This window comes from Elgaria multicarinata, chromosome 4 (genome assembly GCF_023053635.1).
Source record: "Elgaria multicarinata webbii isolate HBS135686 ecotype San Diego chromosome 4, rElgMul1.1.pri, whole genome shotgun sequence".
Lineage (NCBI taxonomy): Eukaryota > Metazoa > Chordata > Lepidosauria > Squamata > Anguidae > Elgaria > Elgaria multicarinata.
The window spans coordinates 63,717,995-63,737,618 of NC_086174.1; the positions used below are offsets into that span (position 1 = coordinate 63,717,995).

Here is a 19,624-nt window from a genome sequence, read left to right on the forward strand (position 1 = left end):
TGTGTTATTCAGTAAATCGCCATATGCATAAATGGTCTCTGGGAACAATGAATAGTAATAATGATACAGTCTTATGAATGGATTCAACATATACCCAGTAAGCCCAGCTCTTGACCTTTGTGTGGATGTAGTGATTGAACATCTGAACGTGTATTTGTTCAGCTAGCTTTCAAGAAAAGGCACCCTGTGGACCCCAACAGCGAACTGACTGGGAAAGGGTCAGAGTAGCACTGGGGAAAAACCTTACGTGGAGGTCCCCTTCTCACAAGCAATGTGACAACCATTAAATGATTCACTCCCTAAAACCTGAGCTTCCATCTGATTGAAAGGATCTAAGTTTACTGGAATGATAACCCAATTCTTTTGTTATAGATCCTGCAATGATTGCATGGAAACTATTGCCATATGTATGGATGCAACCTCAAAGTGCATGTATATTACTTAAACTTACGTTAACACGTTGCCCTTCTGTGTGCAGTTCAAAACATATTAGTTTGCAAGCTGAAGGAATTGCCCTTATTTACAACAAAGACATTTATCTTTATTAGTCAGAATAGCAGTAACGGAATGATCATCCATTATCACATTTTTGCCAATAATGCATAAAGGTGAACATGGTTAGCAATGAGCAGGTCTTTTTAGCTTCCATGGATGTTTTTAGATCCCTTCTCTTATTGCCTTGCTGTGTGGGAATTGTTTCTCTGTGATGAGATCAAACACAGTTGCAGTACGTTTATCAGTTCTGGAGCTGTGCAGATGGGGCCAGTCATCCTCATGGTGAGGGGCCATAGCTCTTGGAGATAGTTTTTGTGAACCTCCCAGAGAGCTCCGGCTATTGGGCGGTATAGAAATGTAATACATAAATAAATAAATGCAGAAGGTCCCAGGGCCAATCCCTGGCACCTCCAGTTGCCTGAGGCCCTAGAACAGGAGTGGGGAACCTTTATCCTGTTAAGGTCTGCATTCCCTCAGGAGTAATCTGTTGGGAGTCACATGCTGGTGGTGGGTGGGACTGAAGTCTATGGAGAGCAAGGTCAGACCAAAGTGGCTATCTTCTCTCTCTCTCTCTCTCTGCCACCCCCTTCTCTCTCTCTCTCTCTCTCTCTCTCTCTCTCTCTGCCGCCCCCTTTTCTCTGCCTCTCTGTCAACCACTTTTCTCTCCCCCTCTTCTAAATGTGGCCCTAGGGCCATTGGTTGCCCAACCCTGCCTTAGAGATCTGTTGCCTGGCAGGGTAGACAATACTGGCATAGATGGACAAATAGTCTGACCAGGTATAAAACAACTTCCTATGTTCTACCGCTAAGAGTTCCTGCCATTCACATTAATTTCCACAGCTGGCTGTGCTCCTCATCAATGTATGAGCCGAGCGATCCCATGTATAAACAAATGGATAAGGCACTACAGACATGGTTTTGGGAAACTGACTCCAGTCATGCTTCCATGATTAAACCAGAGGAGGGCAACATGCAGGCTGCAAGCACTTTCTACCCTCTACTCCTTAGTGCAGCCCCACAGCAGGCAGTCAGCAGCAGTGGCAGAAAACCAATTTGCCACTCCATTTCCACAATGTGAAATAATCTGAAAAGGGCCAAATTTAGCTTTAAAACAGCAAAGCATAAGCTTCAATCTGGGATTTCACATTCTGGTTGGTCAGACCCAAACAAACCATGGTTTGTGGGTAGGCTTGGATTCAGACATTAAAAAAACAAACTATGGTTTAGCACAGCATTCCCCAACCTTGTGCCCTCCAGATGTTTGGGGAAGACTCATTTAGCTTAAGAAAACTTGGTATCATGTTCTGCCCAACTTGTGATTTCCCGAAGAGCACACAATGGATCTCCAATATCCAGACTTATCGACAGTCTCACGCGGCCCTCTCTTTCTAGTATGGTACTATATTTCCCATGTAATAATATATTGCTGATTTGTTGACCGGAATCTAACACTATATTAAGCTTACTTAAGGACATTTGATTGCAGTCGACATGTTAACATGTAGACCTTACTCTAGAACCTAGTCGTAAATGCTTCCAATAAGGTATGAACTTGTTGTGCAATGGTGTGTTCAGCCCATGCGATCCGATGCAATGAAGCACTCAGCCTTGAGGCAGCCAAAATTCCCCACTATAAATGTTTGTTCAGACACGGACTTTGCTCCTCCAGGTTTTCTGATCTGAATGTCCAAACTTCTCAGACAAAGGAAACCTATCCTATGCCGTTTAAATGCTAAACTATATCTTACTTTCATTTTTTCCCAGGTAAAAGCCACTGGACAAGAACTCTTTGAGCAAGTTTGCAATGCACTGAAACTTAAAGATCCTCACTTCTTTGGAATCAGTGTTGTAAAAAGTAAGCATGGCGAGAAGTTATTTGGCTGACATTCATAGCATTGCTTCTGTGCCAGTGCCTGAGAAGGCACTTTAGTGTAATACGGTCACTAGCAATGGGCATCATTAGAAGACATGTCAAAGTCCTTTGATCATTGGCCTGTGAACATTCCCTATTACAGAAAGGAGCGGTGTGTGCATTAAAAAGAATCATATTTTCATATATTTTTCCTGCAGCTATGCCAACTTTTTTTTTTTCAGCACTAGGTAGAATTTAAAGTATTAGTTGTGCAGCAAGAGAGAATATTTACAAGGACATCATAAAGTCAGGGGCTGGGTGTATTCAATTCCTTTCAAAGTTGTAACCTGTAAAGAATGTTGTTTTCACTAAAAATGTGGGTGGCTTTGAACATTATTAAATTATTCTACAGAGAATTTAGCTAATTCATGTCACCTTGGGGGCATCTACACCAGCCGTTTATTGCAGGATTGTATCGCAGTCATCACTAACAGGGTACATGACATCCACCTGTTGCCACGGTGATCTCGGTTCCAACTCTCATTTATTCTGGAATTTCCCTAACTGCTTTTGCTGTGGTTTTCCTGGCTCTCTTGCGTCCATTCTGAAGAACGTTTGCGGTGTGCCCCCGCTTTGTGAGGTCGTTGCTGTTTGCCATGAGTTCCGGGCTCAGCGAACAGCCAATGACCTCTGAGGGGCGTGCTCGTGTGTATCGGAGGTGTGTGGGAGTGGACCCACCCGCCCTTTCCCTTACATGTTTTGGATGGTTATCAGCGTGTTTCACTGCTGAGTGTGTGTGTTTTTAATACAAGCCTACTCTGCATTGGAGTGCACATTCTGGGGCAGCCATCCTCAACCTGGGGCGCTCCAGATGTGTTGGACTACAACTCCCAGAATGCCCCAGCCAGCTCTGCTGGCTGGGGCATTCTGGGAGATGCAGTCCAACACATCTGGAGCGCCCCAGGTTGAGGAAGGCTGTTCTAGGGAGTTTGTATCACCCATATGTGTCTGTGCGTCTCCACTTGTGCGCATTCCTCACAAGTCATTAAAGAAACCAACCTGTGTTCTGTAGCCATCTGCCTAGCCCTGCCCACTTCTACCGATACACATGTGGAAGCACCGTAACGGGGCACACGTGCTCCCGGAACGGCACTCCTGTAATTGCGGGAAAGATCAGTCACGCGTGCCCCGTGAGTGGCGATCGCAGAAGTGGGGAGCATTCAGAAGCATCCCTCTTCCGTAGCGAAAGGGCTGCAGGTCTAGATTAGCCCCTTGATACCCTGGGAGCAGTAGTATATGAAATGACCCACAAATGGATCTCCTTAGGGCATGGAATACCTGCAGGAGAAAACAGAGAGCTGGGGTTTTGATGTTCAGTTCTTCCAGGGTCTAAGTGAAAGTAAGTGGGCTGGCTTTCACTTCCCCCCTGAAACGTTCCAGACCCGAGACCCACCTGGGACTCCAAACCTGCGACATGGGATCCACTTTCACAATTTTCTCCATGCTCAACATGGCAGCAACAGCTTTGCCGCAACCCATCTGGACTGATCTCGTGACCCACTTTTGGGTTGCGACCCACAGGTTGAAGAGCATGGCTGTACACGACTGCTACTCTCCTAGAAATGGCGCAAGGACGGATTGAGGAGTTCGGAGAATTACGAGTTTGTTATTCTATATTCACAGCTCCTGCTTCCAGACACAAAGACCCCCCAAGATATTTTAGATAGCTCACCTTGCGTGGGGCCTGGGGCCATTTTGCACATTAAGTGGAGGCAAGCTCAAGCCCAAGGCGGCGTAACATGGCCCTCCTCTCCATTTTATCCCCAGAAGGTGCCTGTGAGTCAGTAACTGGTCCAAAGTCACATTGGGAGCTTCCTGGCTGAGTGGGGATGATCCCTCCTTCCGCCTTCCACTCACATGTGTTCATTTCCTCATCTGAACAGGGTTTATCAGTGCCTCACAATATTTAACTGCTGAAATGAGAAGCGCCACTATTTAGGTCTGGCAGGAAATCGGATATTGTTCTCCGGCTGTTCTCTGCCTTTCTCCCAAATGTTAGGTATGTGCTGCCCAGTTGTACTTACTCAGTGGAGCAGGAAATGCACTCTGCACATTCTCAAAACCACTCTTTTTTACTACTCTTTTCAGAGCGTTAAGCATTAACAATATCCCTCTTCAGGGGTTCTGATTTCTATCCTGGAGATGCCCTGGGGCCAGGCACGCTGCCTTCCCCACCCACTCCTTCCACCCGTCCCCTCCAGCCCTCCACCACCCAATTATAACAGGCTTCAGACCTTCCTGCCCAATTTAGGAGAATGGAGGGGTTGGGACCGACACACATGGCCCCGCGACACCCCACAGATAGGGATCAGAATCCCGGAATAGGTCTATTGAGAATGGGTGTCCTTGGGAGGGGGTGAACCTTGGCTCCAATTAAGCCTATGTGCCTCAGGAAAGTTAAGCAGTTTTACACTTGTCCTCATATTGGTGTGTTTTGCAAAGGAAACTTAAATCTGCAGATTTGCGTGTGTATCCAGCTCCTGTTTCACCACCACCACCTCTGTTTTAATCGGATTGAATTTATGCTCAGATTTCATTTGAGCACAAATCAAAAGTACACATCAAAAAAAAAGAGGCAACTTAAAACACATGACAAGGATCGGTAAACTTCACCTTTAATCCACTTTTTTTTTAAAAAAAGAAGCCACTACCGCTCTGCTTTTACATGAGAAACCTTGGACGGGTGGGAAGGGCTTTTTGTTTTTGTAGCTTGAGGATTACACTGCCATTTGGCATTTTGACAATATTAACCTCATTAGAGTTGGAATGTAGTGCTGCATTCCTGGACGGAAGGGAGGATGGCCCACAACTCTAGGCTGCGTCTGAAGGGGGTGGGGGGTGAGAAAAGGAAGGATCTTGGCAGAGGAAGGCAGGGAGAGCACTCGCTGTTTATAAAATTCTAAAGTGGCTTAATGAGTCACCCACCCACCCCCGCGCACAAATGATACTCAGTTTCTGTGTTTAATCCTCCCCTTCCCAGAAATACACCTGAACAATAATGCTGTTGTGTCCTTTTCCAGGGTGTACAAGTAGTCTGAAATTTTCTCAGGTGTCCCCCCTCCAGATGTGTAGGATTGGAACTCCTACCATTATGACTGGGAATGATGGGATTTGCAATCCAACATATCAGGAGGGCGCCAGGTTGGGGAAGGCTGATTTCTTACACTAACCAGGGGGCTCGTGTTAACCCTAACCAAGAGATGCTCAGCTCCCAGGGCAGGACCATTTGCATGCTCTCCTCTGCTGAGGGAGGGTTCTTCCATAGTCCCCCAGAGAGAGCAGATACTCCTAGGGACAAATTACACATTACTGTAAAATACATCTTTGCATTTGATTGCAGGGTTTGTTTGTTTTAAAAAAAATGCAAATTGTATCCGCTGGGAAGGGGGGTGATAATTACCAGGATTGCAGCAGGTTCCCCTGCTTTGGTCCTGAGGAAAATTTGATATCTGCCTGTTATGAGCCCAATAATTAATCAGCCCTCCCAGCTGATGCAATTTGCATTTTTTTAAAAAATCTGAACATTATTTAACCCAGACTTATTTTGACTCTTAGCCTGGGCCATGTATGTATGTGTCTTGGTGCAGCTGGAAAATTGTAAATTGGACCCATACAGAATCTTAGATTTTATGGATAGGCAGTTCTCACTTCTGTCCCTGGGGACATTTAAAAATAGCTTTAATGTGAAACCTATCCAGACAATGAAATAGTTCTCTCTACATTTTACATCTCTGTATCTCTTTCCAGGCTCTTCATTCCATTCCCTCTCCCATCCAGGTTTTAGGAGGTTTTCCCCATTCAGTCAACATTTTGTAGTCATTGGGCTGTTTGAGGGAGGAGGGTTCCATTCCAAAGGAGGGGGGGTCCCCCCAAAAAACATAACATACTTCTGCAAACCTGAAGTTTACCCAAGTCTGCTGGTACCTTCCTCTTGGACATGAGTGCTGCCATTTTGGCTACATCAGTCTGAGGACTCAGAGAATTGAATCGGAAATAGAGGAAGCGATGGGTACGCTTCTAGAATTTGCCTAACATTTTAGTTCCTTTTAAGAATGCTTCCATTTATTACCTTGTCCTTGCTCACAAGCAGTGGTAACGAGGAGCATAGTTATGTGTTGATCCAAGTTATGCTCTCTAATAGTGTAAGTACGATGCAACTAAATGTTACTGACTGAGATGCCAGAATAGCTTAAACCAGCCTTCCCCAACCTGGTGCCTTCCCAGTATTCAGGAACTCTCACTGTTCCTGAACACTGGCCAGGCTGGGAGTTGAAGTCCAAGGCATCTTGAGGGCAATAGGTTTGAGAAGGGAGTGATGATTCCTAAACTCTGTTACTGGGTCACAAGAGGAGATGGAGTGTGCCCTGAAAAACTAAGGCTGAAAATCTCTACACACTTACCTGGGAGCATATCCCATTGAATTTCATAGGACTTACTTCTGAGTAGACATGCACAGGATTGCACTGCATATCATCCATGTGGCAACAATCCCCACTTCTCTCTGATACATACAGCATCCAAGATGACAGAGATTTGTGAGGAGCGGCTGTTCCCATTTCTGCCCAGTCCACAGGATTTCCGTGATTTGGATAGCAAAAGGACTCCTTTATATCATAGCACAGAGTTCAGATGCAAATTATTTAATGATGTATTTAATTTCACCATTATATAAAATCACTAACAGATGAAGAATTGAGGGGGAAAGGTCACAGGTTGTCCCTGAAGTTCTCCATTTTTTGCCCTTTCTCCTTTTCAGACAATGAATATGTATTTATTGACCTGGAGCAGAAACTGTGCAAATACTTCTTAAAGGAATGGAAGAAAGAACCCAGCAAAGTAAGTCTCCCACCACTGTACATTTTTGATGCTAATCTGTGTTGTGTGCTGAGGCTTTGCCTGACAGAAACCATCATTTGGGGCCTTTGTCAGTTTTGTCGTCTACACATTTTCCCCTGCTGTTATGTTTTTGAGGATCTGAAGTCCTAACAAGGCAGTTCTATACACCAGCCTTCCCTAACCTGGTGGTGCCACATTATGAAAAACACGCCCCCCCCCCATCGCAAGTCACGACCTTGTTAGCCTCTTCAATAATCCGGCCCTGGTCAAAGTGGCCTTGATCTCCATAGTCCTAAAATAAATTAAAAAATCGAGTACAGGGCCAAGTATAGATATTCTTGACTTTTCCACAGCCTTTTTATGGATCGTCTGAACGAAGCTCACAGATTACTCGTGGTTCATAGACCAATGTTTCAGAACTTCTGTAGAAGCAAGAGACCTGCAAAACTTGCTACAACCATTGATCATGTCAGAGAACCATCATTATTGAAGTGAAACTATGGTGATGTGGCTTCAAAATAGTCTGAAGAATAAAAGATTAAATGAATGAGCAGGAGGGGGAATATGATTCAAAATGCTAAGTGATGAGGGAGACCTGAGACTCTTGTCTTGATTCTAGACATGATCTAATGCTCCTTTTCTGCCATCTTTCTTTAAAGGGAACAGAGAAATTCAGCCCTCCATTGGTTGCTTTTTTCAGAGTACAGTACTACGTAGAAAATGGACGGGTCATAAGGTAAAGTTCTGCTGTTCTTTGAGAAGAACTGTATTATTCTCATGTGTCTCTTTTTGCCCTCATTGTGTTTGACACTGTCCTATACTTCAGCCTCCTCCAGCCCTGAATATGTGTTGGACTACAACATCCATCATTCCCAGCAAACATTGCTATGTTGGCTGAGAATAATGGAAGTTGCGGTCCGACATTTCCGTCCTGCCTTTCCTCCATGGAGCTCAAGGCGACATTCATTTCATCCTCACAATAATCCTGTGAGGTAGGTTGGGCTGAGAGTCAGTGTCTGGCTCAAAGTCCCTGTCATGAAACTTACATGCACGAAGCTCACATAGCAAGTGGAGACTAGAACCCAGGTCTTGTGGGTCTCAGTCCAACTCCCTAACCACTACGCCTCTCTCTCTGTGTCTCTGGATTTCACCGTTAGTGTTTGTGTCTGGTTTCCCCCCTTTGTTTTGGGGAAAAGGACAGTCTTTTTGTGCTCCTGGGATTGTTCTTGTGAGTTCCCCTCCCCCATCTTTAACTCTGGTTTCAAAGGTTTTTTTAGTTAAAACAAAACCGTGTAATCATGAGGGCCTTCTTAAAGTATATATCCTTAGTCACAATCCCAGAAATGTTACTTAGTTATGTGATGGTCTCTTTGTCTTCCTTATAACACACCTGTCAGTATGCCATTCAGACTTTAGTTTGCTCACAAAGAATAGTTCCGTCCTCCTTCCTTCCTTCATTTTTTAAAAAATCTCGTTTTAGTGTGCTAGAGCACAGGTGTGCAATCCACAATTGGCAGTTGGTCGGAGGCTGCATACCACACAGAGACACATGCACTCATTCATGCACGCGTGCACATGTACACACTCATGCACGCACACTCTCAGTGTGTGGGGATGGGGAGGTTCAAACCTCCCCTTCCTGCGCACTGTCTGAGAGCACTTCCCCACCTCCTGCTTGCCAATACAGCTGAGAAGACAGCACCTTCATGATCATGGTATCACTGCTGCCGCATTCCCCTTTTAAATTAGGCTCCTAATAGCTATTTGGTGGCCTGTTGGCAGTGCAAATGTGGAGGGAGAGAGGGGGGTTGCAGGGATGACCCTCCTCATGCGCCTCCTTCTCCAGAGGAATTGGGTTCCCAACAGTCCGCAGAACATGTGTTTGGTGTCTTGTTGGCAGCCTGATTGTGCTGGCGAAGACGGCGCATGAAGAGCGTCCCTCCCATGCTCCCTCCTCCCCAGTGCAATTAGAGCAGCAGCACAGGAGGGAAATTTCATAGAATCATAGAATAGCAGAGTTGGAAGGGGCCTACAAGGCCATCGAGTCCAACCCCCTGGTGGGGTGCAGCAATTTCGTGGGGTGCAGCAATGGGCACCCACTCCGGGCCACACAGGAGGCCTCCAGGCCTATAGGGAGGCAAAATAACTCCTTCCTCTATGATCTGCCTCCCTTAAATGATCTGATGCCTTTAATCCAGTCATTTTCCCCTCACACAATTAACGATAGCATGAGGGGGAGAGTGAGGGGGGGCTGAGCCTCCTGGCCCCGCCTCTGCACCCCCACCCCCTTGCCTTTCCATGCATGGGGGCTTGTCCTGAGGAGTCCGCGTGTACGACTGGGGTCAGAACCTCTTTCAACCCAAGGACCAAATTCCATTTCAGAGAAGGGGATGCATTCCACCGGGGGTCGGTGGGTAGGTGGGCAAAGGCAAAAGCAGCAGGTCCAAAATACCAGCAAATACTTGGGCAGGGGAGGTTTAATTTTTACCTCCTCCCCACTCTCACAAAAGAAATCACCTTCATGGCGTGCAAATAGCATTAGTAAAAACGATTCCGTTGGCATCAATGAGATTTTTTTTACTATTGTTGTTTGATGCAATGGGAGGGGATTTGTGGAGAGAGGGAGGGTAGAGCAGCTCTTTGCCCTCTGTTTACTTTAAGCTGCATGCTACGTATTTCACATAATTTGTTGTTTGACCACTAGATAAACTCCTAACCAATCAGGTTTCCCTAATACGTAAACTAAGAAGTAATTCCTCCCCCCCACCCCCGCCATTCACTCCGTCTGAAAGGGGCTTCTAGAATGTTCTCTAAGCCATTTACATAATGATTAATGTTGATAAAATATGACTTACATAGTGTTGTTTCCTGAGAATGATAACTGTTTAGCAAGGGCGCTGCGTTTGTGGCTCCCTTTGCTGTTTTTGGTTTGGGTTTTAACCAGTGCTTTTTGCCCTGCAGTGACAAGGTAGCCCGCCATTATTACTACTGCCATCTCAGGGAACAAGTGCTGAGGTCTCGGTGTGCCGACAAAGAAGAAGTCTACTTCCTCCTGGCTGCTTATGGTCTTCAGATTGACTTGGGGGACTACCGGGAAAACTTCCACAGAGGGAACTATTTTGTACCCCAGACTTACTTCCCTCAGTGGGTAAGTCTTGCGTTATGAGAATGAAACAAATCTGTTAAGCTTCTAGGTGGCTGCAAGTGGAATGAAGCAACCAGTTCCTGGAGGGGATTATTGAGTAAACTTGGCTCTTCTTTGCCTTCCTTGCGTGAGGAAGACGAAGGAAGTGGAAAGCTGGCTCTCGGTTGAAGCACCAGTTCAAGGAGCTTCAGCCAGGGACTCAATGACACCAACTGGAGCTCTCCCCATCATGTCACAGGTGGGGCCCCACCCCCTAATATCATCTGCCCCACGGGGACAATCCAGTACCCCCCTGCTATAGGGCAGCCTTCCCCAACATGGTGCTCTCCAGACATTTTGACTACGATTCCCATCAGCCCCAGCCTGCATGGCCAGTGGCCAGGGATTATGGGAGTTGTAGTCCTGGACACCTGGAAGGCACCCTGAGCAGGAAGTCTGCTCTAGGGGGATCCATCTTGTGCCACCCGACTTTGAGAACCAAGGAGAGCAGACGTGAGTCTGCACCAGGGAGAGAGGTTTGAAAGAGGATGGGCAAGTTAAGACTCTCCGCACTCACGAGTTCGCTTTCTGGCACATTTCCTCTGCCCTGGCCAACCCTTGTCATTCTCAGGTGAGTGTGGCATGAAGTGTTTCAGGGAGGAGGCGTGGAAAGGGTATTGATCTTTTCTTATCGTTGCAAACGCTATGCTTGCCAGCACAACAAGGTCCAAACCGGCTTGCAGCTCTGTCGCTCTTCCACTGCAAACAGACAAGGAGATAATCTCTTGCCAGAGATGGATCCTGGCATCCAGTGGGACGCGGCTCTCCCTGTCCTCGGGGCATTGTAGGGAGTTGGTGTCTGAAGTGCTTCTGGTTCAGTTCCCTGGCTCAGGATTGTTGCAAGGCCTGGTGAAAAATGAGGATAATGATGACTCCAAGGAGTGGAGATACAGAAGTGGCAGGCAGGCAATCTGGTTTTGGAGTCTGGTTCCTAGACCCACGGCGCTCGGCTGATGAGTTAAGAAAGATCAAGCCCCGTGGCATAAAAGATTAAAATTGAAATCGTGTGAAGTCTGGTGAGAGACACAAACGGAGACTTTAGCATGGCTACCGGAGGGAGCCTCCCTGTAATTAAGGGAATAGAAGGTATTCAGGCAAGAACGTTCCCTGCAGGGGGTTGCTGTTCCCTTGTAAAGGCGAGATTTTAAAGGCCTCTTCAGTGTTGAGTGTTGGCCAGGAAAGGGAGAACTAGGACATGCAACCTAAACTGCAATGCACCCTTCTTTCCAACCAACTTTAAACGAGACTTCCCCACCCTAATGCTCTCCAGATGTGTTGGAGGATGACAACATCCATCTCCCCAATCTTGCTAACAGGGATGATGGGAGCTGTAGTCTGACACATCTAGGCACTGGCTTGGGGAAGGCTGCTTTAGATCAAGCCTGGAAGGAATAACATCGACTTGTCAACTATTTTATTTATTTATTTATTTATTTATTTACAATTTTGCATACTGCTCCATATCTGAAACAGATTCCAGAGTGGTGAACATAAGAATTAAATCAGTAAAAGATACAAAAATTAAAATGCCATTATTATACTAAAAAAACACAGAATGCCAATAAAACCCATGGCTGTCAATCAAGAAATGCTTCCTAGAATAAGACTGTTTTTAGGAGGCGCTGGAAGCAACACAGGGTTGGCGCCTGCCTGACCTCCAGGGGCAGAGATTTCCATGGGAAGGGGGACACCACACTGAAGGCTCTTCACCTGGTGGACTCCAATCGGGTCATAGGTCCATATGGAACCACCAGGCCCAGGCCCTCTGATGACCTCAGTGACTGGGCACGTTGCTAAGGGAGAAGGCGCTCTCTCAGTTATCCTGATCCCAGTTTGTTTAGGGCTTTGCACACTAGTACCAAAACTTTAAACCTGGCTCAGTTGCAAGCAGGCAGCCAGTGCTGTTCCCTCAGCCAAAGAGCTGCATACTGAGAAGGGGCAGCTCCAGACAACAGCTGAGCTGTTGCATTCTTCACCAGCTCCTGCTTCCGGAGCAGCCTTCAAGGGCAGCCGCACATAGAGCACATTGCAGCAATCTAGCCTTGAGGTTACCCATGCCTGTACTACTGTGGCCAAGCTATTCCTGTCCAGAGGAAACATGTCAAAACTTGTTTTTTAAAAAATGTCCGAGTGGTGAGAAGTCCCCAGGTGACTGTAGAAGGTATCAATTCGGACATCTGCTGCTGTAGGAGGTATCAAGAAGCATCTTCTACCCTCGCCTGCAGGAGCCTCCTTTTCAAGCAGCATCAGCACTGCCCCCTGCTGGCCCACCCATTCACTCTCCAGCACCACCTGGCTTTCTCAGAGAAAGACAAGATAGTGGCTGTGTTTTGCGTTTTTGCTGTGTGCCTTTTTAATCTGCTTATGTCACCTCACTCATTAGCTGGTCTTGAAGGACCCTTGGGTGCCTTCAATACCTGCACAGAAGTGAAGCTTCACACCTCACTAAAGTACTATGGCAAAACAAACTTTTCCAGGCTCACAACTATTAAAGGCACGGAAGCTGTTAATCTTACTCTTGTGTGGTAATAACCCCATTTGTGTATTGCAATACTGACCCATAAAACTTGATCCACTGTGGAGTTCCCGCCCTTCCCCTCCCCCTGGTCATATTTCTTTCTATAGTGATTTCACATCGCTTGGGTGGGAAAATGAAAGATGATGAATAAACACAGCAGAGCTTCTGTTTGTTGGTAGTTGTGAAGGAAGAATTGCACAAGGCTCCACTTCTTTGGGGGGAATTTGCAGCTGCTTAAATTCCCCCAACCCAGGTTAAATCTTTACCCTACTTGAGGGCCATATTTAGAATTAATAAATACAATTGCTTTAAGTGTTCTTTGGATACTTAGTCATTTGTTTCAGTTTGGTTTTGCCTTATAATTAAAGAGGAACACAATTAGAAAGTTCCATAGTTCTCTCACTTGGCAGATTATAACAGTTAACTCTTCCTTATAGGAATATGTCTTTCTTTAAAATGTTTATATACCACCCTTGACCATGTTTGGGTTTCAGGGCAGTGTGCAATTTAAAATGATTTCACAATCAAGCAATAACAAATCAGTGATCAAAACATTAAAATCCTTAACCTAAGCTAAAAGCAACAGCAGATTAAAACACCTGGGAAAATAAACTATTCCTAACTGGCAGCAAAAATAACATAATATAGAATCATAGAATCATAGAATCATAGAATAGCAGAGTTGGAAGGGGCCTACAAGGCCATCGAGTCCAACCCCCTGCTCAATGCAGGAATCCACCCTAAAGCATCCCTGACAGATGCTTGTCCAGCTGCCTCTTGAAGGCCTCTAGTGTGGGAGAGCCCACAACCTCACCAGGCAACTGATTCCATTGTCGTACTGCTCTAACAGTCAGGAAGTTTTTCCTGATGTCCAGCTGGAATCTGGCTTCCTTTAACTTGAGCCCGTTACTCCGTGTCCTGCACTCTGGGAGGATCGAGAAGAGATCCTGGCCCTCCTCGGTGTGAGGTGCCAGGTGAGTCTTTTTAGGGCAGGAGTACACAACGTTTTTGACCCATAGGGCCATATTGGGGGCCAGGGGGCTGCACATGCCTGGGGGGGTTCTCTTAACAGATAGTGCTAGCAGGAGAATCCCTTCCTTAACTCTGATCTCTCATCAGATATTTATTTCATTTCATTTCTATACCGCCCATTAGCTGAAGCTCTCGGCTGCTGAGGGAAGGAATTCCCTTCGAGGGAATCCCTAGGGTTTCTTTTGCTGGTACTAGAGCAGGAAACCTCAGACAGTGCTGCCATGTTTTTCTTGGCCACTGGTAGCAGATGCTGGGAGGTCCGGTGGGCTGCCAGACACGGCTTTGTGGGCTGCACTTTTTTGCGCTCCTGGTTTAGGGCATGCCATATTAAGGGTACCACAGTTGGGGAAGCCCTCTTCCTTGTACTTGCTTAACAACCTGTGATACAAGGGGCACCTGAAGAAAGGCCTCAGGAAAGATATTAACCTTCAAAGTCAGTCAAAAGTTATTTTTGAGGGGAGGAGAGGTGTATCCTTGCCTGAACCAAACACACCACACAGTGAATGCCAACTGTCTTCTCTTGGCGGTCCATCGAAGGGAAGCTGTGGAAATTGCTGACATTGTCTCTTTCTCTCATGGCAGATCATTGCAAAGCGAGGGAGTGATTATATCTTGAAGCATGCTCCGGAGATGCATCAAGAACAGCAAGGTCTCTCCACTCGAGAAGCTATTCTGAAGTACGTCAAGGAGTCGTGCTTGCTGGAAGACGTGCCTGTCCACTTCTACCGATTGCAAAAGGTTGAACGAGACTCATTCTTCTTTCGAGTATTGGAATACGGTGTTTCAAATTTGAGTGCTTTTCTTTAAGAAAACAAAGCCAGAAGCCAAACAATGTGTATTATAGCCAAAGTATAACATTACAACCAAGACCTCAGCTAGAGTACAAATAATTCAATGGAAGGTAGAAGCATTGTGAACACAGGAACATGAGAAGCTGCTTTATACTGAGTTAGACCATGGGCTCTTCTAGCCCAGTATTGTCAGCACTGACTGGCAGCGGCTCTCCAGGTTTCCAAGTGAGATTCTTTCATCATCCTACCTGGAGAAGCTGGGGATCAAACCTGGGACCTTCTGCATACAAAGCAGGCACTCTGTCAAGCTGAGCTATGGCACAGACAACAGACTCTGTATACTCAGGGGTTTCCATTGCCCTCTAGGGGATATGACTACCTGTGAGCAGGCAAGCTCTTTCCATGCCCTTCCCAGAGAATAGGGAAACCCTGCTTGTGCCAATCTTCTGGAAGGTTTCATCCACTCCTGCATTTTCTTCCAGTTCAAGCTGTGTGTTGATTGAGACTGCTGGAAGTATATGCTAGAAGGGAAATTTATGGCAAGATCTGACATGTCTTGTGCCCAGGAATGCAGAACTGAAAGCAGTTGCTTTAATACTTGAATTCCTGTGTAACCCGAAATACTGGTATCTCTGTGTGTGTGTTTTTTTCATATGCTGATAGACTCATAGGCTCTGTTCAAACATAGCGGCAGCATCTGGCTGCAAATTGTGGATTAAGCAACCCATGAATTGTGGGGACGAGAGCTGCTTCCTGTTTGCTTTAACAACCCTCGAATGCGATGTTGTTTCCGGACATCCAAACAGGGGCACTGGGGTTGTTTGTGGGTTAAACCACACCAAGTGAACTCATGACTTGTTCTTGGGTAAACTTGGGGTTGTTTAGCTCAAGTGCAACTCCAAGTACTGCTGTTTAGATGTCTTAAAAACAACCCTCGAATGTGGGGTTCTAGAGTTGTTAACGCAAACAGTGAGCAGCCCGGGCATGGTGCGTGTCCTACAATTTGTGGGTTAATTAACCCAAGATTTGCCATTGGATGTTGTCATTACATCCAAACAGGGTCATAGTGTTTTTTTTATTTTCCATTATCCCTTTTGATGATGACGATGTCTATGAAAGCTGGATCATGGTAGCCAACATTGAACTAATCCTTGCATAGAGAAAGCTGGTATAGTTTCTAACCCAAAGTAGCCAGAAGCATTGCAAACTATTGTACGTTCACAGCAAGCTCTTTACAAATGAGTGTGTTTTTGCAGATGGGGTAGCTGGATAAAATGGAAACCTGGAACTTTTATTCAATGTAACACCATTCAAAAACAAACAATTACCCTCCCCCCGCCACCTTCGATTCCCTACAGCAGCCTTCCCCAGCCAGATGCCCTCCAGATGTTTTGGACTTCAACTCCCATTAGCCACAGCCAGCATGGCCAGTGGACAGAAATGCTGGGAGCTGTGGTCCAACCCATCTGGAGGGGACCAGGTCAGGGAAAACTGCCCTGGCCCTTGGGGTTGGGGAAGCATTCTGATTGTCGAAACTAAGAGTGGGCAACCAAGGCTTGGCACACCCTTGTCAAGCTCCTTTTTGTAGTCTTTGTGGTGGTCTTTGGTAATCTGTGGAGCTGGAGCTGCCAGCTGTTGGCTGCATTCTGTGGACCTTTTCAATGTGGCTGCTCTTCCCCACTTGGTAGGACTCTACCATAAGAATGCACAAGCCTCACCCACACTCAACAGCCAGGTCCACCCACGAAGTGCATGATGTCATTATTTCACACCATGTGGAGGATTTTATGGCAGGTGAACTATTACCTTACCCCAGCCTGCATCCATTATTATTATCATCATCATCATCATCATCATCATCATCATCTCTATGCCACCCAATAGCTGAAGCTCTCTGGGCGGTTTACAACAATTCATAAGATATTAAAATACAGCATTAAATTCTAAAGTGTTGGGCCTCAACTCCCATTATCCCCAGCTAGTAGGGCTACTGGCCTGCTGGCTGGAGATGAGGGGAGTTGTAGTTCAGCACATCTGGAGGGCACCAAGTTGAGGAAGGGTGCGTTAGGCACAAAAGCAGCAAGAGGAAGGCCACTCTGTGCTGCTGCTACAAGTTGTCCACTGCTGGAATAAACAATTTCCTGTTGCTGGGATGTCCGAGGAAAAGAGCTTCTGCTGATCTTTAATGTTTCTGTAAATGCTCCTTAGCAAACGGAGGAGGGGGTAATTCCATACACCCATACAAGAGTGAAACACATACCCAAAGAGTTCTGCCATACTCATTAGCTGCAGGAGCTTTCCAGATGACAAACCTGTTCTGATGGGCTGATAGCCTCCTCACTGATCACAAAGAATTGCACATATAGGGTTGCTGTTTTTTAATCTTGCATCTCTGTGTCTTTCCAGGATAAGAAGGAGGATCGCCCTACCATCATTCTGGGTCTGACCCTTAAAGGAATGCACATCTATCAGGTAAGACATTGGAAGATTTTAACTATACAGTTCTATACATATCCACTAAGAAGTAAGTCCCATTGAGTTCATTGGAACTTACTCCAAGAGAAGTGGTTATAAGAGTCTCACTATAGCAGTAACTCTGCTACACATGTAAATATACTCACTGCTAGACAAAGGGAACCCTGCTGAATGGGGTGAGCGATGGTACGGCGAGGGTGGGGTGAAGAAGGCTAATCCTGGCAGGTAGCTAGTTGACCACTATGTGAAGAGAATGCTGGACTGGATGGATTCTTGGTCTGATCCAGCAGGGCTCTTCTTATGGATCCATCCCAATGACTTTAGCGCTTCTTTTTTTGCTCTGTGCTTGGTATTGTTGCAGGAGGTGAACCATGTGCGCCAGCTGCTCTATGACTTCCCGTGGTCCCGTATTGGGAAGCTTGCATTTCTGGTGAGTATTGCAAGCTTCGGTCTCTGATTTATTTGTAGTTTGAATCACATGATTACTTGACAGCTCAGAGCTGATAAATGCGTAGTTTTTGTTTTTGTTCTTAAATTGAACAGATCTAGATCATAAAATGTGTAATGTAGCCTGCAGTCCGGTACATGCTTGTCTGGGACTAAGTTCCATTGAACTCAGGGGCTTACTCCCAGATAATCATGTACAGGGTCTTCCAGCAGTACCAATCAAAATACCAATCAAAATTGTGCAGCTATTCTGCCTTTTTCTTCTTAACTTTGTGTGTGTGTGTCTGTGCAAAGAAAACAGACAATATCTGTTTACCTGCTCTTGTTGTTCAGATGTGGTGAACCACTTCTCTAGTTAGGAGAGCACTTTGGATCTTAAGGATCTCAGTAGGATCTCTTAAGAGAGGGCTGAGAAATCAGTGGCCCTCCAGATGTTGTTGGGCTACAATTCCCATTGTCTCTGACTATTGGCCCTACTGGCCAGGGCTGATGGAGTGTTAGAATCCAACAGCATCTGGAAAACCAAAGGTTCTTTCCTCCTTTCAAAGTTGGAGGCCTTCTTGTGGGAGGTGGTCATAGTTCAATAGTAGAAGGGTATACTTTGGAAACTCAAGGTCTTGGGCTCCACCTCCTGTACCTCTAGTTAATGGGCCTTGGGCAGGAGAAGACCTCTACCTGAGATCCTACAGACAGATACCAGTCCTGGTGTGCAAAAGAAAATTAGATAGATAATTGCTCTTATTCACTAAGTTCAAATCCCCTTTTGTGCCTAATCTTTACAACCTGGCCTGACATTCTCCTAATTTTTCCTTTCCTTCCACCCCCCTTTTATATTTATATCTATATGTAATTTAGGGGAAGAAATTTGTGATCCAGCCAGATGGTTTGCCTTCTGCCCGGAAGTTGGTTTACTATACAGGCTGCCCCTTCCGGTCTCGGCACTTGCTGCAGCTGCTCAGCAACAGTCACCGGCTGTTTCTTAACATCCAGCCCATACTTAAGCAGATCCAGATGATGGAAGATGCAGAAGGTATGTCATGGGTGGTGGTGGTGGTGGTGTTTACATTTAAGAAATGTATTTAAGAAATGCCAGCAAACGTGCAGTACTAAGAAGTTCACCTGGTCAGAAAGTTTGTTTGAGCCATGGCTCAGGAAGTGTGAAGTAGGCAGGGTTAAGTATCAGTGCTCGGCTGGTTGGGCATCTGCTGAGGCCAACTGCAGCTTTACCCTTTTGCTAGTCATGTATTTTTCATAAGCATATTCAGTCTTCATGCTTTCTTGTGCATCAATATTTGGGGCGTTGTTGTTGTTGTTGTTGTTTTGGGGCTTTTGCAAATTTGGAATACTTGGGCAAAAGAGCTACTGTACTGGAGTGCTGTTTTTTTATTATATGGATCCCTGATTGCTGGGGTTAATCACTCTCCCTCCTCCTTCATGGGTTTTACTTTTTTTTGTTTTTGTTTTTTGCAGCTTTGGCTTTTGTCTGTTGGGGGACTGTGTTTGGATATTCTTTACCTTAGTCACTGTGCTGATGTTAGATTCAGTCCCATTTTTGTCTCACTTTCCTCCACATCCTTCCCTCTTCTTCCAGAGAAGAAACGATATCGGGAATCCTACATCAGTGACACATTTGAGATGGATCTCGATCCATCAGACAAACATTCCCACGACAGTGGAAGCAGCAGAGGAAGCGAGAGAAACCACCGTCTGTCTCGCCAGTCAACAGACAGCCACGGCAGTTCACACACATCTGGCATCGAGGCCGACTCGAGACACCGGATGTCGGTGGAAATGTCTGTGGATGAGCCCTTTGGGATGGGCCCGGTTCATCAGAAGGAGCAGTCCTGCAGCTCAAACATCAGCTATGGCAGCTCCGGCCTTGGCAGTGGCAGCAAAGAAAGAGCAGAAGACGTCTCTCAGGATGATGGTAAGAC

At 46.0% G+C, this 19,624-nt stretch overlaps 1 protein-coding gene across 2 annotated transcripts in view; it reads left to right on the forward strand.

Moving 5' to 3' along the window:
- Nucleotides 1–19,624, forward strand: part of FRMD1 (FERM domain containing 1) — a 51,571-nt gene that overhangs the window by 25,181 nt on the left and 6,766 nt on the right. For both annotated transcript variants that reach the window (XM_063125666.1, XM_063125667.1), the window contains 9 exons: nucleotides 2,260–2,350; nucleotides 7,164–7,243; nucleotides 7,903–7,979; nucleotides 10,205–10,391; nucleotides 14,560–14,715; nucleotides 17,175–17,240; nucleotides 17,605–17,673; nucleotides 18,546–18,720; nucleotides 19,282–19,617. In XM_063125666.1, coding sequence (XP_062981736.1) covers nucleotides 2,260–2,350; nucleotides 7,164–7,243; nucleotides 7,903–7,979; nucleotides 10,205–10,391; nucleotides 14,560–14,715; nucleotides 17,175–17,240; nucleotides 17,605–17,673; nucleotides 18,546–18,720; nucleotides 19,282–19,617 — 1,237 coding nt within the window. The remainder of the gene's footprint in view (nucleotides 1–2,259; nucleotides 2,351–7,163; nucleotides 7,244–7,902; nucleotides 7,980–10,204; nucleotides 10,392–14,559; nucleotides 14,716–17,174; nucleotides 17,241–17,604; nucleotides 17,674–18,545; nucleotides 18,721–19,281; nucleotides 19,618–19,624) is intronic.